General features: G+C 43.9%; 1 protein-coding gene across 1 annotated transcript; it reads right to left on the reverse strand.

Annotated features, from left to right (window-relative positions):
- Nucleotides 1-19,779: 19,779 nt before the first annotated feature.
- On the reverse strand, nucleotides 19,780-26,994 carry LOC100296410 (uncharacterized). Its single transcript, XM_002699278.2, has 2 exons — nucleotides 26,449-26,994; nucleotides 19,780-20,366 (listed from the first exon to the last, which is right to left on the reverse strand). The coding sequence occupies exons 1-2, from the start codon at nucleotides 26,763-26,765 to the stop codon at nucleotides 20,285-20,287; spliced, it is 399 nt and encodes a 132-aa protein (XP_002699324.1). The 5' UTR covers nucleotides 26,766-26,994; the 3' UTR covers nucleotides 19,780-20,284.
- Nucleotides 26,995-27,275: the final 281 nt, after the last annotated feature.

Below are 27,275 nucleotides of genomic sequence, written 5' to 3' on the forward strand. Positions count from 1 at the left end.
ACAAAGTCGCTAGACAAAAGGCGGGGTCTTTTAGGAAGGACAACTCTCACGTGTCAAGGCCCTGAGGCACAAAGAAGCCTTGTACATTCAAGAACTGCGAGGAACTCAAGGAAGGGGATGTAACTAGAGCAAAGGAAAACAGAGCAAGAGCTGAAGGGCTGTTCTGGAGATAGTCAGGGAGGGGGCGGTCGTCAGGGAGACTTCAGGGTGACCCTGATGCATTTTGTTTTGGTTTTAATATAAATTTATTTATTCTAATTGGAGGCTAATCACTTTACAATATTGTAGTGGTTTTGCCATACATTGACATGAATCCGCCACGGGTGTACACGTGTTCCCCATCCCGAACCCCACTCCTACCTCCCTCCCCATCCCAACCCTGTGGGTCATCCCAGTGCACCAGCCCTGAGCATCCAGTATCATGCATCGAACCTGGACTGGAGATTTGTTTCATATATGATATTATACATGTGTCAATGCCATTCTCCCAAATCATCCCACCCTTTCCCTCTCCCATAGAGTCCAAAAGACTGTTATATACGTCTGTGTCTCTTTTGCTGTCTCACATACAGAGTTATCATTACCATCGTTCTAAATTCCATATATATGCGTTAGTATACTGTATTGGTATTTTTCTTTCTGGCTTACTTTCTCTGTATAATAGGTTGCAGTCATCCACCTCATTAGAACTAATTCAAATGTATTCTTTTTTATGGCTGGGTAATACTCCATTGTGTATATGTACCACAACTTTCTTATTCATTTGTCTGCTGATGGACATCTAGGTTGCTTCCATGTACTGGCTATTATAAACAGTGCTTCAATGAACATTGTGGTACACGTGTCTCTTTCAATTCTGGTTTCCTTGATGTGTATGCCCAGCAGTGGGATTGCTGGGTTGTATGGCAGTTCTATTTCGAGTTTTTTTAAGAAATCTCCACACTGTTCTCCATAGTGGCTGTACTAGATTGCATTCCTACCAACAGTGTAAGAGGGTTCCCTTTTCTCCACACCCTCTCCAGCATTTACTGCTTGTAGAATTTTGATAGCAGCCATTCTGACTGGCATGAAATGGTACCTCATTGTGGTTTTGATTTGCATTTCTCTGATAATGAGCTGACCTCATGAGAAGAGCTGACCCATTGGAAAAGACTCTAATGCTGGGAGGGATTGAGGTCAACAGGAAAGGGGACGACAGAGAATGAAAGGCTGGATGGCACCACAGACTCGATGGACTTGAGTTTGAGTGAACTCCAGGAGTTAGTAATGGACAGGGAGGCCTGGTGTGCTACAATTCGTGGGGTTGCAAGGAGTTGGACACAACTGAGTGACTGAACTGAACTGAACTGAACTGATAATCAGTGATGCTGAGCATCTTTTCATGTGTTTGTTAGCCATCTGTATGTCTTCTTTGGAGAAATGTCTGTTTAATTCTTTGGCCCATTTTTTGATTGGGTCATTTATTTTTCTGGAATTGAGCTGCAGGAGTTGTTTGTATATTTTTGAGATTAGTTGTTTGTCAGTTGCTTCATTTGCTATTATTTTCTCCCATTCTGAAGGCTGTCTTTTCACCTTGCTTATAGTTTCCTTTTTGTGCAGAAGCTTTCAATTTTACTTAGGTCCTATTTATTTTTGCTTTTATTTCCAATATTCTGGGAGGTGGGTCATAGAGGATCCTGCTATGATTTATGTCAGAGAGTGTTTTGCCTATGTTCTCCTCTAGGAGTTTTATAGTTTCTGGTCTTATGTTGAGATCTTTAATCCATTTTGAGTTTATTTCTGTGTATGGTGTTAGAAAGTGTTACAGTTTCATTCTTTTACAAGTGGTTGACCAGTTTTCCCAGCACCACTTGTTAAAGAGATTGTCTTTAATCCATTGTATGTTCTTGCCTCCTTTGTCAAAGATAAGGTGTCCATAGGTGCATGGATTTATCTCTGGGCTTTCTATTTTGTTTCATTGATCTATATTTCTGTCTTTGTGCCAGTACCGTACTGTCTTGATGACTGTAGCTTTGTAGTAGAGCCTGAAGTCAGGCAGGTTGATTCCTCCAGTTCCATTCTTCTTTCTCAAGATTGCTTTGGCTATTCGAGGTTTTTTGTATTTCCATACAAATTGTGAAGTTATTTGTTCTAGCTCTGTGAAAAATACCATTGGTAGCTTGATAGGGATTGCATTGAATCTATAGATTGCTTTGGGTAGTATACTCATTTTCACTATATTGATTCTTCTGATCCATGAGCATGGTGTATTTCTTCATCTATTTATGTCCTCTTTGATTTCTTTCACCAGTGTCTTATAGTTTTCTATATATAGGTCTTTTGTCTCTTTAGGTATATATAGTCCTAAGTATTCTATTCTTTTCGTTGCAATGGTGAATGGAATTGTTTCCTTAATTTCTCTTTCTGTTTTCTCATTATTAGTGTATAGGAATGCAAGGGATTTCTGTGTGTTGATTTTATATCCTGCAACTTTACTATATTCATTGATTAGCTCTAGTAATTTTCTGCTGGAGTCTTTAGGGTTTTCTATGTAGAGGATCATATCATCTGCAAACAGTCAGAGTTTTACTTCTTTTTTCCCAATTTGGATTCCTTTTATTTCCTTTTCTGCTCTGATTGCTGTGGCCAAAACTTCCAAAACTATGTTGAATAGTATAAGTGAGAGTGGGCACCCTTGTTTTGTTCCTGACTTTAGGGGAAATGCTTTCAATTTTTCACCATTGAGGATAATGTTTGCTGTGGGTTTGTCATATATAACTTTGATTATGTTGAGGTATGTTCCTTCCATTCCTGCTTTCTGGAGTGTTTTTATCATAAATGGATGTTGAATTTTGTCAAAGGCTTTCTCTGCATCTATTTAGATAATCATATGGTTTTTATTTTTCAATTTGTTAATATGGTGGATTACATTGATTGACTTGTGGATATTGAATCCTTGCATCCCTGGGATAAAGCCCACTTTGTCATGATGTATGATCTTTTTAATATGTTGCTGTATTCTGTTTGCTGGAATTTTGTTAAGTATTTTCTCATCTATGTTCATCAGTGATATCAGCTTGTAGTTTTCTTTTTTTGTGGCATCTTTGTCAGGTTTTGGTATTAGGGTGATGGTGGCCTCATAGAATGAGTTTGGAAGTTTACCTTCCTCTGCAATTTTCTGGAAGAGTTTGAGTAGGATAGGTGTTAGCTTTTCTCTAAATTTTTGGTAGAATTCAGGTGTGAAGCCGTTTAGACCTGGGCTTTTGTTTACTGGAAGATTTCTGATTACAGTTTCAATTTCCATGCTTGTGATGGGTCTGTTAAGATTTTCTATTTCTTCCTGGTCCAGTTTTGGAAAGTTGTAGTTTTCTAAGAATTTGTCCATTTCTTCCAAGTTGTCCATTTTATTGGCATATAGTTGCTGATAGTAGTCTCTTATGATCCTTTGTATTTCTGTATTGTCTGTTGTGATTTTTCCATTTTCATTTCTAATTTTGTTGACTTTATTCTTCTCCCTTTGTTTCTTGATGAGTCTAGCTAATGGTTTGTCAATTTTATTTATATTCTCAAAGAACCAGCTTTTGGCTTTGTTGATTTTTCCTATGGTCTCTTTTGTTTCTTCTGCATTTATTTGTGCCCGAATTTTTAAGATTTCTTTCTTTCTACTAACCCTGAGGTTCTTCATTTCTTCCTTTTCTAGTTGCTTTAGGTGTAGAGTTAGGTTATTTATTTGACTTTTTTCTTGTTTCTTGAGGTAAGCCTGTATTGCTATGAACCTTCCCCTTAGCACTGTTTTTACAGTGTCCCGTAGGTTTGGGGTTGTTGTGTTTTCATTTTCATTCATTTCTATGCATATTTTGATTTCTTTTTTCATTTCTTCTGTGATTTGTTGGTTATTCAGCAGCATGTTGTTCAGCCTCCATATGTTGGACTTTATAATAGTTTTTTTCCTGTAATTGACAACTAATCTTACCACATTGTGGTCAGAAAAGATGGTCAGAATGATTTCAATTTTTTTTTTTACTTTACCAAGTCTAGATTTATGGCCCAGGATGTGATCTATCCTAGAGAAGGTTCCATGTGCACTAGAGAAAAAGGTGAAATACATTCTTTTGGGATGAAATGTCCTATAGATATCAATTATTGTATCATTAAAAGTTTGTGTTTCCTTGTTAATTTTCTGTTATTTGATCTATCCATAAGTGTGAGTAGGGTATTAAAGTCTCCCACTATTATTGTGTTATTGTTAATTTCCCCTTTCATACTTGTTAGCATTTGTCTTACATATTACGGTGCTCCTATGCTGGGTGCATATATATTTTAAACTTTTATATGTTCTTCTTGGATTGATCCTTTGATCATTATGCAGTGTCCTTCTTTGTCTCCTTTCATGGCCTTTATTTTAAAGTCTATTTTATCTGATATGAGTATTGCTACTCCTGCTTCTTTCAGTCTCTATTTGCATGGAATATCTTTTTCCAGCCCTTCACTTTCACTTTCAAGGTGGGTCTCTTGTCAGTTCAGTTCAGTTCAGTCGCTCAGTCATGTCCGACTCTTTGTGACCCCATGAATCGCAGCACGCCAGGCCTCCCTTCCATCACCAACACCTGGAGTTCAGCCAGACTCACATCCATCGAGTCAGTGATGCCATCCAGCCATCTCATCCTCTGTCATCCCCTTCTCCTCCTGCCCCCAATCCCTCCCAGCATCAGAGTCTTTTCCAATGAGGCAACTCTTCGCATCAGATGACCAAAGTACTGGAGTTTCAGCTTCAGCATCAGTCCTTCCAATGAACACCCAGGACTGGTCTCCTTTAGAATGGACTGGCTGGATCTCCTTGCAGTCCAAGGGACTCTCAAGAGTCTTCTCCAACACCACAGTTCAAAAGCATCAATTCTTTGGCGCTCAGCCTTCTTCACAGTCCAACTCTCACATCCATACATGACCACTGGAATAACCATAGCCTTGACTAAACAGACGTTTGTTGGCAAAGTAATATCTCTGCTTTTGAATATGCTATCTAGGTTGGTCATAACTTTCCTTCCAAGGAGTAAGCGTCCTTAAATTTCATGGCTGCAGTCACCATCTGCAGTGATTTTGGAGCCCCCAAAAATAGAGTCCGACACTGTATCCCAATCTATTTCCCATGAAGTGATGCGACCAGACGCCATGATCCTGGTGTTCTGAATGTTGAGCTTTAAGCCAACTTTTTCACTCTCCACTTTGACTTTCATCAAGAGGCTTTTGAGTTCCTCTTCACTTTCTGCCATAAGGGTGGTGTCGTCTGCATATCTGAGTTTATTGATATTTCTCCCAGCAATCTTGATTTCAGCTTGTACTTCTTCCAGCCCAGCTTTTCTCATGATGTACTCTGCATATAAGTTAAATAAACAGGGTGACAATATACAGCCTTGATGTACTCCTTTCCTTATTTGGAACCAGTCTGTTTTTCCATGTCCAGTTCTAACTATTGCTTCCTGATCTGCATACAGGTTTCTCAAGAGGCAGGTCAGGTGGCCTGGTATTCCCATCTCTTTTAGAATTTTCCAGTTTATTTTGATCCACACAGTCAAAGGCTTTGGCATAGTCAATAAAGCAGAAATAGATGGTTTTTGGAACTCTTGCTTTTTTGATGACCCAGCGAATGTTGGCAATTTGATCTCTGGTTCCTCTGCCTTTTCTAAAACCAGCTTGAACATGTGGAAGTTCACGGTTCATGTACTGCTGAAGCCTGGCTTGGAGAATTTTGAGCATTACTTTTCTAGCGTGTGAGATGAGTGCAATTGTGCAGTAGTGAGCATTTTTTGGTGCTGCCTTTCTTTGGGATTGGAGTGAAAACTGACCTTTTCCAGTCCTGTGGCCACTGCTCAGTTTTCCAGATTTGTTGGCATATTGAGTGCAGCACTTTCACAGCATCATCTTTCAGGATTTGGAATAGCTCAACTGGAATTCCATCACCTCCACTAGCTTTGTTCATAGTGATGCTTCTGAGGCCCACTTGACTTCACATTTCAGGATGTCTGGCTCTAGGTGAGTGATCACACTATCGTGATTATTTTGGTTGTGAAGCTCTTTTTTGTGCAGTTCTGTGTATTCTTGCCACCGCTTCTTAATATCTTCTGCTTTTTGGGGTCCATACCATTTCTGTCCTTTATCGAGCCCATCTTTACATGAGATAGTCCCTTGATATCTCTAATTTTCTTGAAGAGAAAAATTTGTTTCCCATTCTGTTGTTTTCCTCTATTTCTTTGCATTGATCGCTGAGGGAGGCTTTCTTATCTCTCCTTGCTATTCTTTGGAACTCTGTATTCAGATGCTTATATCTTTCCTTTTCTCCTTTGCCTTTTGCCTCTCTTCTTTTCACAGCTATTTGTAAGGCCTCCTCAGAAAGCCATTTTGCTTTTTTGGATTTCTTTTCCATGGGGATGGTCTTGATCCCTGTCTCCTGTACAATGTCATGAACCTCTCTCCATAGTTCATCAGGAACTCTGTCTATCAGATCTAATCCCTTCAATCTATTTCTCATTTCCACTGTATAATCATAAGGGACTTGATTCAGGTCATACCTGAATGGTCTAATGGTTTTCCCCCACTTTCCTCAATTTAAGTCTGAATTTGGCAGTAAGGAGTTCATGATCTGAGTCACAGTCAGCTCCCAGTCTCTTGTAGACAACATATACAAGTCTTGTTTTTGTATCCATTCAGCCAGTCTTTGTCTTTTGGTTGGGCATTCAACCCATTTACATTTAAGGTAATTATTAATAAGTATGATCCCATTGCCATTTACTTTATTGCTTTGGGTTCGAGTTTATACACCCTTTCTGTGTTTCCTGCCTAGAGAAGATCCTTTAGCATTTGTTGGAGAGCTGGTTTTGTGGTGCTGAATTCTCTCAGCTTTTGCTTGTCTGTAAAGCTTTTGATTTCTCCTTCATATTTGAATGAGATCCTTGCTAGGTACAGTAATCTGGGCTGTAGGTTATTTTCTTTCAGCACTTTGAGTATGTCCTGCCATTCCCTCCTGGCCTGAAGAGTTTGATTGAAAGATCAGCTGTTATCCTTATGGGAATCCCCTTGTGTGTTATTTGTTGTTTTTCCCTTGCTGCTTTTAATATTTGTTCTGTGTGTTTGATCTTGTGTCTTGGGAGGTTTCACCTTGGGTTTTTCCTGTTTGGGACTCTCTGGGTTTCTTGGACTTGTGTGATTATTTCCTTCCCCATTTTAGGGAAGTTTTCAACTATTATCTCCTCAAGTATTTTCTCATGGTCTTTCTTTTTGTCTTCTTCTTCTGGGACTCTTGTGATTCGAATGTTGGGGCGTTTAACATTGTCCCAGATGTCTCTGAGATTGTCCTCATTTCTTTTAATTCGTTTTTCTTTTTTCCCCTCTGTTTCATTTATTTCTACCATTCTATCTTCAAGGCAAACCATTCAATATTACAGTAATCCAAGTCTCTGCCCCAACCAGTAACGCTGAAGAAGTTGAAGTTGAATGGTTCTATGAAGACCTACAAGATCTTTTAGAACTAACACCCAAAAAATATGTCCTTTTCATTATAAGGGACTGGAATGCAAAAGTAGGAAGTCAAGAAACACCTAGAGTAACAGGCAAATTTGGCCTTGAAATATGGAATGAAGCAGGGCAAAGACTAATAGAGTTTTGCCAAGAAAATGCACTGGTCATAACAAACACCCTCTTCCAACAACACAAGAGAAGACTCTACACATGGACATCACCAGATGGTCAACACCGAAATCAGATTGATTATATTCTTTGCAGCCAAAGATGGAGAAGCTCTATACAGTCAGCAAAAACAAGACCAGGAGCTGACTGTGGCTCAGACCATGAACTCCTTATTGCCAAATTCAGACTTAAATTGAAGAAAGTAGGGAAAACCACTAGACCATTCAGGTATGACCTAAATCAAACCCCTTATGATTATACAGTGGAAGTGAGAAATAGATTTAAGGGCCTAGATCTGATAGATAGGGTGCCTGATGAACTATGGAATGAGGTTTGTGACATTGTACAGGAGACAGGGATCAGGACCATCCCCATGGAAAAGAAATGCAAAAAAGCAAGATGGCTGTCTGGGGAGGCCTTACAAATAGCTGTGAAAAGAAGACAAGCAAAAAGCAAAGGAGAAAAGGAAAGATATAAGCATCTGAATGCAGAGTTTCAAAGAATAGCAAGAAGAGATAAGAAAGCCTTCTTCAGTGATCAATGCAAAGAAATAGAGGAAAACAACAGAATGGGAAAGACTAGGGATCTCTTCAAGAAAATCAGAGATACCAAAGGAACATTTCATGCAAAGATGGGCTCAATAAAGGACAGAAATGGTATGGACCTAACAGAAGCAGAAGATATTAAGAAGAGATGGCAAGAATACACAGAAGAACTGTACAAAAAAGATCTTCACGACCCAGATAATCACGATGGTGTGATCACTCATCTAGAGCCAGACATCCTGGAATGTGAAGTCAAGTGGGCCTTAGAAAGCATCACTACGAACAAAGCTAGTGGAGGTGATGGAATTCCAGTTGAGCTATTCCAAATCCTGAAAGATGATGCTGTGAAAGTGCTGCACTAAATATGCCAACAAATTTGGAAAACTCAGTAGTGGCCACAGGACTGGAAAAGGTCAGTTTTCATTCCAATCCCAAAGAAAGGCAATGCCAAAGAATGCTCAAACTACTGCACAATTGCACTCATCTCACACACTAGTAAAGTAATGCTCAAAATTCTCCAAGCCAGGCTTCAGCAATACGTGAACCATGAACTTCCTGATGTTCAAGCTGGTTTTAGAAAAGGCAGAGGAACCAGAGATCAAATTGCCAACATCCGCTGGATCATGGAAAAAGCAAGAGAGTTCCAGAAAAACATCTATTTCTGCTTTATTGACTATGCCAAAGCCTTTGACTGTGTGGATCACAATAAACTGTGGGAAATTCTGAAAGAGGTGGGAATACCAGACCACTTGATCTGCCTCTTGGGAAATTTGTATGCAGGTCAGGAAGCAACAGTTAGAACTGGACATGGAACAACAGACTGGTTCCAAATAGGAAAAGGAGTTCATCAAGGCTGTATATTGTCATCCTGTTTATTTAACTTATATGCAGAGTACATCATGAGAGACGTTGGACTGGAAGAAACAAGCTGGAATCAAGATTGCCGGGAGAAATATCAATAACCTCAGATATGCAGATGACACCACCCTTATGGCAGAAAGTAAAGAGGAACTCAAAAGCCTCTTGATGAAAGTCAAAGTGGAGAATGAAAAAGTTGGCTTAAAGCTCAACATTCAGAAAACGAAGATCATGGCATCCAGTCCCATCACTTCATGGGAAATAGATGGGGAAACAGTGGAAACAGTGTCAGACTTTATTTTGGGGGGCTCTAAAATCACTGCAGATGGTGACTGCAGCCATGAAATTAAAAGACGCTTACTCCTTGGAAGGAAAGTTATGACCAACCTAGATAGCATAGTCAAAAGCAGAGATATTACTTTGCCAACAAAGGTTCGTCTAGTCAAGGCTATGGTTTTTCCTGTGGTCATGTATGGATGTGAGAGTTGGACTGTGAAGAAGGCTGAGCACCGAAGAATTGATGCTTTTGAACTGTGGTGTTGGAGAAGACTCTTGAGAGTCCCTTGGACTACAAGGAGATCCAACCAGTCCATTCTGAAGGAGATCAGCCCTGGGATTTCTTTGGAAGTTATGATGCTAAAACTGAAACGCCAGTACTTTGGCCACTTCATGCAAAGAGTTGCCTCATTGGAAAAGACTCTGATGCTGGGAGGGATTGGGGGCAGGAGGAGAAGGGGACGACAGAGGATGAGATGGCTGAATGGCATCACTGACTCGATGGATGTGAGTCTGAGTGAACTCTGGGAGTTGGTGATGGACAGGGAGGCCTGGCATACTGCGATTCATGGGGTTGCAAAGAGTCGGACAGGACTGAGCAACTGATCTGATCTGATATATATGAAGTTTGCTTTAAAAAATAGGGTCTTTTTTTTGCAAAGTAATAGTAATTTATAAAAATGAAAATTAAAGGAGTAATAGAGGACTTAAATTTTTTTTAATTTAAAAAATGATAATAGTAAAAATATATCTAGGACTTTCTCTGGTGTTGTGGATTGTGTGGGGTCAGTTCATTTTCAGATAGTTCCTTGATCCGGCTTATACTTCTCAAGGCCCTTTCCTATGTAGTCAGGGCTAACTACAGGGTTTTAATCTATTGTACCTGTCACTTCCAAGGCTGTTCCCTCTTGTTTGTTTTAGCTTCTTCTGTTTGCTGGTCTCTTCAGTGTCTAATTTCCACCCTGACCCAAGGGGGTGGTGGTGGACACTTTTTTAGGCTCCCTTGTTCAGTCGTGCTGTGGGAGGGAGGAACACTGCAAAAAAATAATACTGGCATGTGCTCACAGTGACTCAGCCACACTGGGTTTGTCCCCACTCACGGCGTGTCTGCTTTCCCTGTCTACACTGCTTAGGCTCTAGGTTGCTCTGCCAGGAACTGTCTGAGGCGGGCCCTGGGTTGTATGCACTTCCCAGGTCTAAGCCACTCAAGTTCAGCTACTTGGGTACTCCTCAAATGTGCAGACTCAGTTGGGCCTGCGTTTTGTGCCCTTCCAAGGTCCAAGCAGTTCAGGTGACCAGGTGCTTGGTGAGCATGGTCGCTGAGACTTATCACCTCCCCATCCCTGCCGCTCAGTTTTCTGGGTGTACAACCGGCGCACCTTCTCAGGTGTACCGTTTGTCTCTTCTGGGGAGCTGATCTCTGGCTGCGACCCCCTTAGCGGATGTCGACCGTCCAGAATCTCAAGAAGTCTTGGTTAGCAACGAAGCTTGCTTGCAGTTTGGTAGATGATGCCTCTATGGGGCCGCGATTGCCCCCTTCCAGCTCTGGCTGCCCTCGCCTGCCTGTCTCCTGCAGGGGATAAGCTGGCCTGCAGCTGACTAGCTCTGCTCAGTTCTTTGTTCTGTGAGCAGGCCTGGAGGTGTCTTAGGTTAGGGCCTTTCACGGGATAGCTATCCCACAATCTGGATTGCTACCTCAAGTTAGTTCCCTCGATTGCCCTAGGGGCATTAAGGCCCAGTCCTTACTCTAAGCAATGCAGCCCATGCCTCCCTGCCCAGCCCCCGCTTGCTAGTGGTGGATGCAGTCATCTGGGCTGCTTCTCCACTGGGAGTTACCGTTGGGCAGGAGATCTTTGGGTTTTAATTATTTATTTATTTTTCCTCCCACTTATGTTGCCCTCTGAGGTTCCAAGGCTCACCACAGACTCACCAGTTAGAGTGTTTCCTGGTGTTTGAAACTTCTCTCTTTTTTAAAACTCCCTCCCCAGATCAGATCTCCATCCCTACCTCTTTTGTCTCTCTTTTTATCTTTTATATTTTTTCCTACCTCCTTTCGAAGACAATGGGCTGCTTTTCTGGGTGCCTGATGCCCTCTGCCAGCATTCAGAAGTTGTTTTGTAGAATTTACTCAGCGTTCAAATGTTCTTTTGATGAATTTGTGGGGGAGAAAGTGATCTCCCCATGCTATTCCTCCACCATCTTATACGCACCTGGTGCCTGTTTTGTCCACTGTCTCTCAGCATCTCCATGAATGGGATGGTTATTGTTTGTTTCAGTGGATGTCAGGTCATTGCGAATATTGGGACCTCGTTGCTGCTTGGCCCAAGTAACCTGGTCACCAACATCCAGAGGTTCATTAATGCCTGGTCCTCCCAGGCGGTCAAGGTGAAGGGTCATGCCACAGGGTCACTCTGGGGCTCTCCACACACTGAGAATCAGCTGGGCCAACCTCTCTCCCTCTTTCTCTAACATATCTCAGTTTCATGTAACACCACCAGGACCTTGCCTCCTGTCATCTTTAACATCCATGGCATCAACTACCCTGTGCCCACTCAAGCCTGCTTCCAGGAGGTGAGAGGCCAACTCTGGTGTATGTGTGTGTGTGTGTGTGTGCACACGCACTCAGTCATGTCTGACTTTATGTGACCCCATGGCCTTTAGCTCATCAGACTCCTCTGTCCATGGGATTTTCCAGGCAAGAATACTGGAGTAGATGGCCATTTCCTCCTCCAGGGAATCTCCCGGACCCAGGGATCAAATCTATGTCTCCTGAGTCTCCAGTATTAGCAGGTGGATTCTTTACCAATGTGCCACCTACCTGGTTCTCAGATCTGGGACTTGCAGGAACTCTTGGGCTGCTGCTGGGAGGAGGGCGCCCTCTGCAGGCCAAGTCACACCACTGCAGATGCTGCTGAGCCCCTGTGACTGGGCCAGTGCCTCCCACAAAACCAACCACTTGAGAGTAATGGGCAGTCTGGGACATCCATTCTCCTGAAATAAATGTGGAAACACCACCCCATGCTGGCATGGTGGGAGTGACAGGAGAGGGGAACACTAAGGGCCTCAGCCCTCACAGAGCTTCAGTTCAACCAGAACCCTCAGATGGATGAAAATGAAAAGCCATTTCTAGCAGTCCCTGAAAAGGGCCAAATGACAAGGGGTGTGGCTGGTGAGAGTCTCAGTGTGCTGTCCCACCCTAGAGATTAGCAGTCTCCATCATGTAAAGATGTGAGAATTGGACTGTAAAGAAAACTGAGCACCGAAGAATTGATGCTTTTGAACTGTGGTGTTGGAGAAGACTCTTAAGAGTCCCTTGGACTGCAGGGGGATCCAACCAGTCCATTCTAAAGGAGATTAGTCCTGGGTGTTCTTTGGAAGAACTGATGCTAACGCTGAAACTCCAACACTTTGGCCACCTCATGCAAAGAGTTAACTCATTGGAAAATATTCTGATCCTGGGAGGGATTGGGGGCAGAAGGAGAAGGGGATGACAGAGGATGAGATGGCTGGATGGCAACACCGACTCGATGGACATGAGTTTGGGTGAACTCTGGGAGTTGGTGATGGACAGGGAGGCCTGGAGTGCTACAATTCATGAGGTTGCACAGAGTGGGACACGACTGAGCAACTGAACTGAACTGAACTGAACTGATTCCCATTTCAAAAGTGTCCAGGTTTGAATGATGAATTACATTGTTACCGTAGGCCTCGGCTGCAACTTCCCCTTGCTAAGCCCCAGCGCCCCCTCTGTGAGTTGGGGTACCAACCCGTCTGTGGGGAAGTTGGATGCTAAGGTGAATAAAGGGTGCACAGTGACTGCACAGCCCTGGCACAGGGTGGAGGCTTCATGTCAGCTCCCTGTGGGAGTTCAGAGCAGGCTGATGGGCTCAAAGAAGGCTTTGAAGAAAACAGAAAACTTCAGTAAGTCTAAACCCCCAGACTCATGGAGGCCTGCTTGGATCAAGGCAAATCTATATTGTATTTCATGCAAATGGCACCCCTGCGGGCTGTGAAAAGGGGTTCCGGGGTCAGATTAGGGGTGATGAGGGGTACATACTGGAGAACCAGAGTAAATTGCCGAACGCAGCCAGGAGTGGCTAGGAGGGTTATCACAGGTTCGGGAAGTTTTCAAAAAAAAAAGTTTTCCTAGAGGGCCTGAGCGTGGTAGAAAGAATGGGTTGTGGGCAGTGCTATTTAAAATGAGTAATAAACAATGACCTTATTGTGTAGCACTGGGCACTCTGTTCAATGTTATGTGGCATCCTGGATAGGAGGAGGACTTTGGGACAGAATGGATACATGTGTATGTATGGCTGAGTCCCTTTGCTTTCCACCTGAAATTATCACAATATTGTTAATCAGCTATGCTCCGATAAAAAATTCAACTTACAAAAAGAGCAGGTTGTGGAGAAGGGGTAGAACAGGCTTTCTCTGCAAAGAAAAAAGAAAGCAGGCATCAGAAGGAAAGAAACAGCAGAGTGTGAGGGGAACTACCAACCATTCTTGTTCTTCTTAAAAAAATTTTAGGTGGAGGTGACTGTGTGTAAGCAAATGGCGCCAGCTGGTGGCTGTGGTGTCTAGCTACTTCGAAAGATAAGCCACTGGTCAGGGAATGTTCCCACTGGTTGGTTGAGTACCCCAGGGCCAGCCCCTGCCTCTCATGCACACAGAGTTTGAATTCTTTCTGGAGGTCAGACAGACCCAGGGCTGGTGTAGTTGTGGTCTTAAGTTTTAAAGTCTCGTTTCCTGCCCAAACCAAATGTTCAGAATCTGCACCTTTCAAAGCATGGTACAATGGCTTTGCAATTATCGCTAAGTTTGGTATCCATAGCAACAACATCCAGGCTTCCCGAGGAAACTTCAGAGTTGTCAGAGGGCTTTTGGAATGTCCAAGTTACACATAGTCTGCTTTCAGTTGGCTAACAAGCTCTGGATCTCTTTTTGTAACTGGAATCCTAAGTAAGTCACTTGTCGTTGGCAGATTTGAGCTTTTTTTGCAAGAAAGACTTAATAGCTGCAGCAGGCCAGGTGATCAAACACTGTGATAGTGTTAGACAAGCAGTGCTCTAAATCCAAGTTTACTATTAATAAATCATCCACATATATAAGGAAGACTGCTTGGTTTGAATGTAGTCCCTGTAAGTCTTTGGCTAGAATTTCATTGAAAATAGTTTGTTGTAGTTGTTCAGTCACTCAGTCATGTCTGATGTTATGCTAATAATCACAGTAAATGTAAACAGTCTAAACATCACAATTAAAAGGCAGAAATTGTAAAATTGGATTTTACAAAATGCAAAACTCATCTCCATGCTGTCTACAAGAAACCCACTTTAAATATACAGACACAAATATTTTAGAAGTAAAAGTATGTAAGAGATACACCACACTATTCTTTTAATCCTTATCTATTTACTGATTATGACAAAACATACATAACTTAAAATTTACCATTTCATGTGTACAATTCTGTGCAATTAAATACACTCATACTATTGTACAACCATCACAGCCATCTACCCCCAGAACTCTTTTATTGTCCCAGACTGAAACTTTGTACCCATCAAACATTAACTCCAGTTCCTCCCTTCCCCCAGCCCTTGGCAGTCATCATTCTTCTTTCTGTCTCCATGAATGTAACTACTCCAGGAACCTTACATAATAAGAAGAAACTTGTGATGGAGTTGTTTCACTTAGCATTATTCCTTCAGATTTCATCCATGTTGTCAAAAATTTCCTTTATTTGTAAAGCAGAATAATATTCTATGGTGTGCATGTATCACATTTAGTTTACAGATTCATCTACTGGTGGACACTTGGGTTGCTTCTGCCTTCTGGTTTTTGTAAAGAATTCTGCGAATAACATTGGAGTACAGATATCTGTTTGAGTCTCTGCTTATACTTCTTTAGGATGTATACCCAAAATTGGGATTCCTAGATCATATGATAATTCTATATTTAATTTTTTGAGGAATTGCCATACTGTTTTCCACAGCAGCTGCACACTTTACATTCCCACCAGCAATATAAAGAAGGGTTCCAATTTCTCCACATCTTTGTCAATATTTCAGGTGTCTTTTACCAATAGTTATTCTAATGAGTATGAAGTGCTATCTTATTGTCATTTTGATTCACATTTCCCTAATGTCAAATGATGTTGAGTATCTTCATGTGCCTATTGGCCATTACAGAAGTAAGGAAGGTGAGCAAGGTGGGTCAAAATGTGAGGTAACAAACACAAGATATTTAAGAGGCTAGGAAATGAGAGAGATTTGGGACCTCAGTTGGAAAAGCAGTTTTCACAACAAGCTGGGCCATGTGGTATGTGTCATCTCCAGGTCAGTCCTCAGGAGATCTCCAGTGAAGACTTCGTTTTTTGTTTTATGGTGGGTTTTTGTTTTTTGTTTTTGTTTTTTGTTTTCAGAACACAAGTCAGATCCATCTAGCTATTTCTCAGTCCTGGTCCTTCCTCCTGGCTCCCACACAACGGCCAGCAGTTAGGTCTGATTAATCGAGAAAGTTTTGTTCTCTGAGCCTTCAACTAACCCGATGTCTATGGGCCCTTGTATTAGAATCCTCCAAAGTTGAGTCAAAGGTACCCACTAGAAGCCAAAGCACACCAAAGCCAGGAAAACACAACCTCAGATAATGTCGAGATTTCTGCACCCGCTCTGCCCTCTCCGGCATCATATCCGGAATCCTGCAAGTCTAAAGAGCCCTATGGGTCTCTAGAGGTAAACTTTCCTTTTTATTTAATTTTTATTGTGTATTGGAGAATAGTTGATTTACAATACTGTATTAGTTTTAGCTGTAAGGAAAAGTGATTCCCTTGTGGAATTAATGTATCCATTCTGTTATAGATTCTTTCCCCATACAGGCTACTACAGAATATTGAGTAGAGTTCACTGTGCTATATGGTAGTTCCTTGTATAGTCGCATGTATATGTTAATCCCAAACTCTCAATTTATCTCCCTCCCACATTTCTGCATTGGTAACCGTAAGATTGTCTGAAGACTTTGAATCTGTTTCTGTTTTTAGGAAACCATTTCTGACGAACCGGGATGAGCCACCAGCTGGAGGCAGGGGTACATTTCGCCCCAATGGAGACCATTTCACCCTAGCATTTAATCCCCCTTACACACACACACACACACACACACACACACACACACACAAACTGTGCTTTTAAGAGCAAGATGCAGAGACTGGTGGGATTGTTGATAAAGTGCTCAGCCAAGACAAGCCAGGCTCAATATTTAGTTGGGTCCCTGTGGTGTCACACCACAGCCCCTCACACTTTCATCCCTATTGACCACGGCATCAGCTGTCATAAGGCTCTAGGAAGTCAACAAAACTCTACAACCTTCAGGCCAGCTAGATGTCAGAAGGGAAAAAACAGGCTTGACTCCAAGCAGCAGTCCTGAGGCAGCCCCCAGAGCAGCTGGAGGTCAGATCTCCTCCACTTGCCCTGCTCAGGCCTGAAGGCCCACAAAGCTGCACCTTTATCCCCAGCTGGATGGCCCTGCGCAGCAATCACACAGCTGGCAAGCAGCCGACACTCCACTCCAGCATGCCTCACTTCCACCACCTGAAATGTCACTAAGGGCTTTCCAGGTGGCGCTACTTGTTAAGAACTCGCCTGCCAATACAAGAGACATAAAAGACATGGATGTGATCCCTGGGTCAGGAAGATCCTCTGGAGGAGAAAATCACAACCAACTCCAGTATTCTTGCTTGGGAAGTCCCATGGAAAGAGGAGCCTGGAGGGCTACAGTCGGTGGTGTCACAAAGAGTTGGACTCGACTGAAGTGACTTAGCACAAGCATGAGCATAAAGGCCGACAACCTCATACCCTGGGGGCCACTCTCTCCTTCTGAGATGGCCCTCAGGCTGTCTGAAGTGTGTTTCTCACTCTCCTTTGACCTACAGAGACTTTGGCCTGCAAAGCCAGAGATGGACCGATTGTCTCTCAAACCAAGACATGACCTTGAGGCAGCCCCCAAGGCCCAAACAAGCTCCTCACATCCAGCAGGTGGAACAGGTAAGAATTTGTCCCTCACCATTGGGCACAGTACAGATGGAGTCACCAGTCACTGGCATCAGTGATTTTCAACACCGCCTACAAGATCTTCAGGGCAGAGATCAGGAATGAGGCTCTTAGTGCTCTGGAAAAACTGAAAGAAACACTTTCAAAAAAAGATTTTATGAGCCTGGTATCTTGTACGTTCTTATAGCTACAAAATGGCGATATCTGTTCCTCACAACAAGCAGCAAGCCTCTGCCAAATGTGTACTTGACTGCATGTACCCCCTTCACCAAAAAAAAGATATGCACTGGGCACACACACACACATATTTCTTTGGCAAAGTTCCTCAGACCTATGTGAGAGGCTGTCTCCAAGTCTATAGTCCTCATTTTGCCCAAAACAAAACTTCACTCACAGTTCTCACATTGTGTTTTTTATTAATAATCTACAACTTTAAAACAAACAAACAAAAAAACACTGATATAGCACTTACTATGAATAGAAGCACCCTACACACTTTAACTCATTTGGCTTTGTTATTATCCCCTATTAAAACATGGGGAACATGAGGCACCAACAGAGTAACTTGTCCAAGAATCACACAGCTAATAGATGGTCAAACTGTGATTTGAACCCAAGTCATCTGGCTCATCATGAGTTCCTAAGTGCTATACTCTGCTCACTCTCATTTTGTAATTCATATCATATTCCTTCATCTTTAGCTCAAGTTCAATATTCTCTCCCCTCCAGACCAGAGAGAACTTGTATCCCTTTCTTCCTTCCTCCACAGACTCCTTTGATATTTCCAGACTATGTGGTGTCAAAAGGAAAATGAAGTGTTGGGGTGTTTGTGCAGACGTTATGCTGTCCCCATCATATACCAGTTCCCTCAGCTGCATGGGGACAGTCAGTGCTCTCTGTGTCTGGGCAGATCACAGAGGGGCCCCTCCCAAGGCCCAGGTGGAGCAAGGGCCAAACCTAGGGGATCACACCATTTCCTGTGAAGGCCACATGCTCAGCCATCAGGTTACGGTACACACCGATGTCCAGTCAGAAGTTCTGCCCCTTCCTACAGACCTCACAGGAGGGGAACCAGCCTCAGTGTGGACCACCTGTCTTTCCCCAGAGAGAGCTTCTGCCTCCTTTCCAACCAGGCACTTACTCCTTTGCTTACCTCTTCTTTTAACTTCATTTAACTGCCTACAAAACACAAGGAAGGGTGGGAGCTGGGAGCTTTCTTCAATGTAGTTGTAGAATACCACAAACCTTTGGTTTACCACCCCCTCCTAGCCAAGAGTATTACTTTTTCATTCCTTCTTCCCTAGGAACTGAGAACAAGAAGGAAGTCACCATTTTCAAATATCACCCATACCTCAGTCAGGCAAGGTGCTTAGCAAACAGTTTGAATAACAATGGCAAGTTAACAACAGAAGTTGTTATCAAGTTAAATCTGACACAAACACACACCCCCACCCCACCCCCTTTTAACCTCATGATGAAGGTGAAAGAGGAAAGTGAAAAGGCTGGCTTAAGACTCAACATTCAAAAAACTAAGATCATGGCCTCTGGTCCCATCACTTCATGGCAAATAGATGGGGGGAAAAAATGAAAACGGTGGCATATTTTACTTTCATGGGCCCGAAAATCACTGTGGATGGTGATTGCAGCCACAAAATTAAAAGACACCTGCTCTTTGGAAGGAAAACTATGACAAATTTAGGCTGCATATTAAAAAGTAGAGATCGCTTTCTCAACAAAGATCTGTATAGTCAAAGCTATGGTTTTTCCAGTAGTCACGTATGTATATGAGAAATTGACTATAAAGAAGGCTGAGCATGAAAGAATTGATTGTTTCAAACTGTGGTCTTGGAGAAGACTCTTGAGAGTCCCTTAGACTGAAAGGAGATCAAACCAGTCAATCCTGAAGGAACTCAGTCCTGAATATTTATTGGAAGGACTGATGCTGAAGCTAAAGCTCAAATATTCTGGCCAACTAATGCAAAGAACTGACTGATTGGAAAAGACCCTGATGCTGGGAAAGATTGAAAGCAGGAGGAGGAGGATGAGATGGTTGGATGGCATCGTCAACACAATGGACATAGTTTGAGAAAATTCTGAGAAATAATGAAGGACAGGGAAGCCTCGCACTCTAAAGCCCATTGGATCACAAATAGTCCAACATGACTTAGTGACTGAACAACAAGTTGTCATTCTACTCTGAAAATTCACCATAGAGTAAATGTAGTCTGCCAGGCGAGTGTATGCTCCTCAGTTCTGTCTCGTCACAACAAAGATTTGGAGTGACAGACATTAAAGCCCTCAGCGCGTCGCAGCTCTTGGGTCTTAGACAAACCATGTTATAGCTCTTAGACAAATCAGTGGTACAGCTCTATTTTACTTAGAAGATAGCAGGAGAATCCCTCCTCAAAGCGTGAGGGCATGCCAACCCAAAGACATGAAGAGAAGAGAGTGGAGGAGCGCGCCAGCGCCGGAGAGAGAGAGATAAAGAGTGCACGCACTCGGCGGGGGTGGGGGGAGAGAGAGAGAGCTCGCGCTTTGGCTTCTCCTTTTGTATGTTTTTTCCTCCCCCCTGGGCCTGCCCTATGCAAATTGGGATAGCCAGGAGTTTTGTTTGTTCTACCTGAGGTCTTCACTCTGGTCCTCGGACCTTCCTTTGACCTTCCTTTGTTCTATTTTTGCAGGCTTTTCCCTTCCTCATCTTTTAGCCACCGCCATTTTGGACTCCTATTTCCTATTCTAACTACCTAACATTCCCTCCTTAAGAGATGAGAAGTCCAGTTCTTTGAGAATAGGGGCGTCGAGGTCTTTCTTGCTACTTCCTGCTGAATTGGAACAGCAAGGGGTATTGGGCCTCCCCCTCTTGCTAGTCTCAGGCCTCAGAGTCTTCATAATGGTGTCCATCTAAGAGTGAGTGATATTTTCCATGGTCGGCTGTAGTTTTGTATCTTTGTTGAACTGGCACTGCATGTTGTAGCTTGTTGACCTGGGCAGAGACGAAACAGGTTAGACAATTGACAATACATGCAACAATCATAAGCAGCATCAATATGGCTAACAAGGACTAGTAGGGGCATTAGCCAATTCCAAATTTACTTCGCCAAGATGGCTCAAGTCCCTCCTTATTCAGGGATCAGAAGATTTATCTCCTACCTGTTTTGGAGTACAGTCCCTACCAAGCTGTGTTGGCTCTTTAGAGCTATCCTGAGAAATCTTATCCTCAGAAACCAGATTTTGGGGTTGTTCATTAGAATGGCACTCATTTGTAGTTTTGAATAAGTATCTGAGACCTCCCAGGGGCTCACAGGTGTATTGAGTGTCCTCTTCTGTTTTCTTCCATGGCTTGACTCATGAGTAATGAATCCAGGAGTCATATCCTGGTACCTTGACTGCTGGTGGCAGAGGCTTAGCCTCTATGATCTCAAAATTGGAGACTACTGCATATCCGGCTCTTCTTTTTCCATCTAAGACAAAGCTGCTTCCATCAGTTTACCAGATTTCCTCAGGATTGGTCAGAGGATCTTCCGACAATCCCTCTTGGGGTTTTGTCCAGTGGTCCAAGGTTTCTAGACAAGAGTGAAAGGGGAGAGAGCCCTCGGGGGTAGGCAGGAGGGTGGCTGGGTTAAGAACCTCACAAGGGGATATAGTGAGGCCTGGATTTTCCATCAGCATTACTTGATATCTGAGGATTCTTTGATCAGTTCAGTTCAGTTCAGTCGCTCAGTCGTGTCCGACTCTTTGCGACCCCATGAATCAGACATCTATAAATGGCCTCTCCCATTTAGGAGTTGTTTTACTTGGTGGCTGGTAAAAATAGTTTGCCCCGAAAGGAGAGTTTTAAAGCATCTTCTATCATGATTGCAATAGCTTCAAGATTTCGAAGGCAGGGGGGCCAGCCTCGGGCAGTTGGATCAAGCCTCTTGGATAAGTAAGCTACAGGCTGGGGCTCAGATTCCAGCCTTTGAGTTAACACTCCCAAGGCTATTCCCTCTCTTTCATGGACATAAAGTTGGAATGCTTTTTCTGGGTCTGGCAACCTCAAGGCTGGTGCCTGAGTTAAGGTCTGTTTTAGTATAGCCTCTGCCTTCTTTTGAGGAGTTCCCCACATCAGTGGGATTGATTCATCCTGTCCCTTTAAGCTTTCATATAAGTGAAGTCGCTCAGTCATGTCCAACTCTTTGCGACCCCATGGACTGTAACCTATCAGGCTCCTCCATCCATGGGATTTTCCAGGCAAGAGTGCTGGAGTGGATTGCCATTTCCTTCTCCAGGAGATCTTCCTGACCCAGGAATTGAACCGAGGTCTCCTGCATTGTAGGCAGACGCTTTACCGGCTGAGCCATCAGGGAAGCAAGCTTTCATATAAGGGCTGGGCAATTAGACCATAGTTGGGTATCCAGATTCTACAATACCCAATTAGCTCCAGGAAAGCTCGCAATTGTTTTCAAGTCGGGGGGGAGGGCAACTGGAGGATTCCTCGTACTAGATCAGAGGACAGCTTCCTAGACCCATGTGTAATCTGAACTCCCAGGTAAGTGACTTTTGTCTCGACCATTTGTGCCTTAGCACGGGAGACTTTATATCCCCTTTCTGCCAAAAAGTTTAGAACCTGAATTGCATGTTGTTGGGCATTTTTTCTCATCTGGAGAGCAGATTAGTAGGTCATCTATATATTGTAATATTTTCCCATTATGTCCCAGGCCCAGATCTAGGAGATCCCAGCTAAGGGCCTGTCCAAACAGGTGGGGGCTATCTCTGAACCCCGGAGGTAATACTGTCCAAGTCATCTGTTGGTGTTTTTCTCCTGGAGCCTCCCACTCAAAGGCAAAAAGATATTGGGATTCTTTAGCCAGTGGTATGCAAAAAAAAAAAAAAGCATCTTTGAGATCCAAGACTGTAAACCACTTGGCACTGGGTGGGATTTCTCCCAAGATTATATAGGGATTGGGTACTGTGGGATGGAGGGGGACTACAGCTTCATTTATGATCTGGAGATCTTGAACCATTCGCCAGGTTCTGTTCTTTTTCTTTACTCAGAGGATTGGGGTGTTATATGGCGAACTGGTGGGGACCAATAGCCCACAGCAAGGAATTTATTTATTAAAAGCTGTAGTCCCTCCTGAGCTTCTCTTTTGAGGAGATGTTGTTTCCAGTTAGGAAACTGAGTGGGATCTCAGAGGACAATGATGACTGGTTCAGCTTGGTGGGCTCATCCAGGAATCCCCTAGTCCCACACCTGGGGGTTAACTTTGTCTTCCCATAGTTTTTTGACCCTCCCTATTGGAGAATGTGTAATGGGTTCTTCAGTAGTAACCAGGAGCTGTAGAGCTCTAGGGGCTGAAAAGCCTCCCATCACAAGGATGGTCCCCAGTTTAATGAGTATGTCTCTTCCCATTAAGGGAGTAGGACACTCAGGGACCACCAAAAACTGGTGGGAAAATATTTGTCCATCCTAGCAACAAAGAAGAGCTTGGGTGAATCTTCTAGTAGTTGTTTTTCCTGTAGCACCCAAAATGGTACAGATTTGGGAGGAGACGGCTCCAGAGTAGGAGATCAAGACAGAGTAGGTAGTCCCCGTGTCAACCAAGAAATTCTTGGGCCTACCTGCCACATCAAGTTGCACCCTTGGCTCCAGCCCCATGATGGTTATCTGTGACAGGCGGGCTGGCTGGAGTGGGCCGCTTCAGTCCTGTTGAACCATCATGAGGGAAGACTTGGCACTTGACCTTGAGGCTCTTAGGTCCCAAAGACAGAGTGCCGCCCAATGTCCCAGTTGATGGCATCTGTAGCAAGCCATTTTAGGAGACTTGTCCCAGTTTGGACACTCTTTGGCCCAATGCCCCTCCTATCTACAGATTAGGCATTTGCCTCGTGCCTTGTCCTTCAAGGACTCGGGGTTTGCCATAGGGCTTCCCTGGAAGGTGGCCAGCATCTAGGCATGCTTTGTCTCCTTCCTTCTCTCCCTCTTCTGGGCCTTGGCCTCCTTCTCCTGTTCTCTGTTATAAAAGATATTGGTGGCTGTCTGGACCATCTCATCTAAAGAGGAAGCAGGGTCCTGCTGCTGTAGCTGTTGTAACTTAATTCTGATATCAAATGCACATTGGGACAGGAATTTGTCCTTTAAAATCACCTGTCCCTCATAAGAGTCAAGTCCAGATTGGTAAACTTTTGGAGGGCCTCTTTTTAGCCTTTCCAGAAAGGCAGTGGGGTTCTCATTGGGCTCCTGAGTTATTGCTGAGACCCAGGCATAGCTAATTATTTTTTGTTGGGCTGCTTTCAGTCCTGCCTTCACACAGATTAGAAAATGATCCCTTTCCCAGATGTGCTCAGGGTCACTATAATTCCAATTAGGATAGGAGGGGGAGGACTGCAGTTTCCCCTACTGGGTATCTATCACTTGACATGTGAAGCCCCATTGCATACCTTCAGGCTTCCTTTAAAACTTTAGTATGTTCAGGGTCAGATAAAGTTTGACTAAATACGACCATGATGTCTTTCCACGTCAAGTCAAAGGCCAAGGTAATATGTTGGAAGGTATCTACAAATTTGCCTGGGTCATCTGTATAGCTTCCCAGGTCTTGTTTGATCTGTCTTAGTTCTAAAAGGGAGAAGGGCTTATGGACCTGGGTTGGTCCAAATTCTCCTCCAGTTTCAACTAAGGGACATACTCGAGCTGGCTTTTGTGGAGGGGGTGTTCCCAGATATGGGGGCAAGTTTGGATACAAGGAAGAAGCACCAGACAACTCAGGAGCTGTGGGAGGCTCCAGTCTTTTGGGGGGCATGGGAGGTGAGCATTTACGGGGAATCCCTTCTCTTGGTTACCTTGCCTAACACCATCTGCCTAGTAGGCTCACTTTTAGGGCGTACAACAATCCCATACTTACGACATAGTTCCTTCATATTGTTGTAGCCACGAGTTCCGGGAAACAAACTCACTCAGAAGGACAATGCAGATAGTGGAGTGCAGTTTATCACACCAACGGGCCCAAGGCATTGTCTCCTCTTAGCCAAGGACCCCGACCAGCATTTGTGAAAATCTTTTACACCCCATGTGTACGTGTCTGAACCCACCACTCCAAATTCCTTGAGACTTGCATAAACCAAGGAAAATACAATCCCAATAACCCCATCATTCACCTGCTATGTGCTCATATGCTCAAACAGTCAAACAATTAGCCAATAATCAATAAACCCGAGGTTACACTCTGATAGATACGGAAAAATTTATGGCCTGTCTGGAGGAAGGGGTGATTAGTGTATGTTTTCTCTTAGGCGATGAGTAACCTAGATAGGATCTTCAAGGTTCCCCTGTCTGGAGGGGGTCTTATCCTTCTGTTGTTGTTTTCATAGGCACTAAACACAGAGTTCAGAGTCCATTGGAAAGGTGGCTGAGCATGATCAGCATGAATAGGCCTAAGATGGAGTCCAGGCCCTATGAATTCCTTCTTCAATATCTCTTAGTTGAAAGAAAATTTGGACATAGGGAATCTCTGTCCATTTTCCTTGTCTTTTGCAGAATAATTGTAGCTGCAGGATGGTATTGTAATTTAAACTCCCATCCTCAGGCCAGTGTTCCTCGTCCCCCAGTGGGTATTGTGGCCAAGCAGTGGCACAAAAGAATTTTAAGCAATTCCTCCTCAAAGTTAAAGGATCGAACAGCTTCCACTTATCAAGGATGCATCTCAAGGGCGTCTGCAGGAAGTGGATTGGTAATTTCCCATATGAAAGATAGTCATGACAGGGAGGAAAAGAAAAAGAAGAAAACTAATAGGCCTCCTTCAATTTCCATGGCTGGACTTCCTTAGGGGTGAGTCTTTCTGAACCTTTTCCTACCCAGTACTGTTGCAACCTGAGAGCCAGGCGTCCCAGGGTAAGGGTGCAGATCCCCAGGCAGGTCGAGGCGTGATGGCCTCCCTAGAATTGGGTTCTTGGGCAGGTCGAGGCATGACGACCACCTGGGACCCCTGGGACTGGCAGATCCCTGAGCAGTTTGAGGAGTGACAAACTTTTGAGGACCAGATCCCTAGGCCGGTCAAGGAAGGTTGACCTCCTGGGACCCCCGGACTGGAGTTGGGCATCCCCAAGATCTCCAGTGTAACCAGTGCTAGGTAGGATTAAGGGGTTGTATATTATACAGTATTTCCCTCCCAAGGCAAGCTCTTTTCTGATTGTCCCTCCAGAAGATTGTAGAGGCAACATTGTGGGCCTGGATGGGGCTGAGGAAAGGAGCATGAAATAGGAGGGAAGGAGGCAGAGCACAACCTTTGAAAGAATGACATAGCACAAGGGTATAATGTAAACCAATTAAAATTAATTGGGTCCAAGATGACAAGTCAAATTCAAGTAAACCTTAATCCCCAATCTATAAGCCAACAGACACACCCAGAGGTGGCAGGACAGATCCAAGGCACTGTCAAAAGATGGAGGAGTGGGTGGTTCCCCAATGGCTGGGATGATGCTCCCACTCTTTGGCATATGAATTCACCCCGCCAGCAAAACCTAGCCAGGCTGCATTCCATGGCCAGAGCCCTTGCCCTCAGCAATGGCCCACACCATGAAGAGTGTAGCTTCTCTCTGAATCCTAACAAACCCACCTCTTACTTATTGTTTTGTCTTTCAATGAATTTTTGCAATGAGATATCAGAGCCTGAGCTTATTAGGTCCTGAAGCCAGGCATCCTGGGTTTTGTCTAGGCTTGAGTCCCAGGAGAGAGCTGAAGGACAGGAGGAAAAAGCAGTGGGGAAAACGTGTCAAGGAATCCCCTTCATAGCCTGCCAGAAAATCTACTAAATTCCTGACCTGTGCTCACAGTTTTCATTGGCCTGATTCTTGGCACAGAGAAGAGTAAGGACAGAAGAACCCCCACCAGCTTGGGTAACAGCTACTGGGGCCCAGCAGATAGTGCCTTTGGGACATACCAAAGAGTAGCCTCTCCAGAGTCCCTCAATTGCGCCCACTGCCGCCCGTCTCTTCGCAGGGGGTTCAAGGAAACAAGAAAGGAAAGATTGTAGAGGAATTAAGATTTTGTTAGGCATGTTCCTCCAGCCATAGAAGTGAGGACCTCCTACCTTAACTGGAGGTCTTCTGGAATCTGAGGCTGAGCTGCATGAGCTTTCTGCTGAGTTCGTTTTTCGCTGTCCTGGTCTCCAGCATGATGGACCTCTTGGCACTTCCCTTGCGCTGGGTTTTCTTCGCTTTCTGCTTCAACCATGGGAGGTTTCGCTGAGTTGGGCTCCTGCTGTGCTTGGCCTCTTCCACGAGTCACGGCACCATAGATGTTAGGCGAGTGTATGCTCCTCAGTTCTGTCTCATCACAACAAAAGTTCGGAGTGAGGGACATTAAAGCCCTCAGCGCGTCACAGCTCTCGGGTCTTAGACAAACCATGTTAAAGCTCTTAGACAAATCAGTGTTACAGCTCTATTTTATTTAAAAGATAGCAGGAGAATCCATCCTCAAAGCGTGAGGCCATGCCAACCCAAAGACATGAAGAGAAGAGAGTGGAGGAGCATGCCAGCGCGCTGGAGAGAGAGAGAGAGAAAGAGAAAGAGCGCATGCACTCGGGAAAGAGAGAGAGAGTGCTTTGGCTCCTCCTTTTTTATGTTTTTTCCTCCCCCTGGACTTGCCCTATGCAAACTGGGCTAGCCAGGAGTGCTGTTTGTTCTACCTGAAGTCTTCACTCTGGTCATCAGACCTTCCTTTGACTTTCCTTTGTTCTATTTTGTGGGCTTTTCCCTTCCTTGTCTTTTAGCCACCGCCATTCTGGACTCCTGTTTCCTATTGTAACTGATGCTGGGAAAGATTGAAAGCAGGAGGAGAAGGATGACAGAGAATGAGATGGCTGGATGGCATCATCAACACAATGGACATAGTTCGAGCAAACTCTGAGAGATAGTG

This window comes from Bos taurus, chromosome 29 (assembly GCF_002263795.3).
Source record: "Bos taurus isolate L1 Dominette 01449 registration number 42190680 breed Hereford chromosome 29, ARS-UCD2.0, whole genome shotgun sequence".
NCBI classification, from domain to species: domain Eukaryota; kingdom Metazoa; phylum Chordata; class Mammalia; order Artiodactyla; family Bovidae; genus Bos; species Bos taurus.

Bases quoted from the DNA above. Each gene is read 5' to 3' on its own strand.
- LOC100296410 (XM_002699278.2), bottom strand. From the start codon at position 26,765: ATGGTTTGTCTAAGACCCGAGAGCTGTGACGCGCTGAGGGCTTTAATG. The intron at 20,367-26,448 runs GTAGGAGGTCCT...GTCTCTGCCCAG, and splicing joins CCAGAAGACCTCCAGTTAAG to GTCAACAAGCTACAACATGC.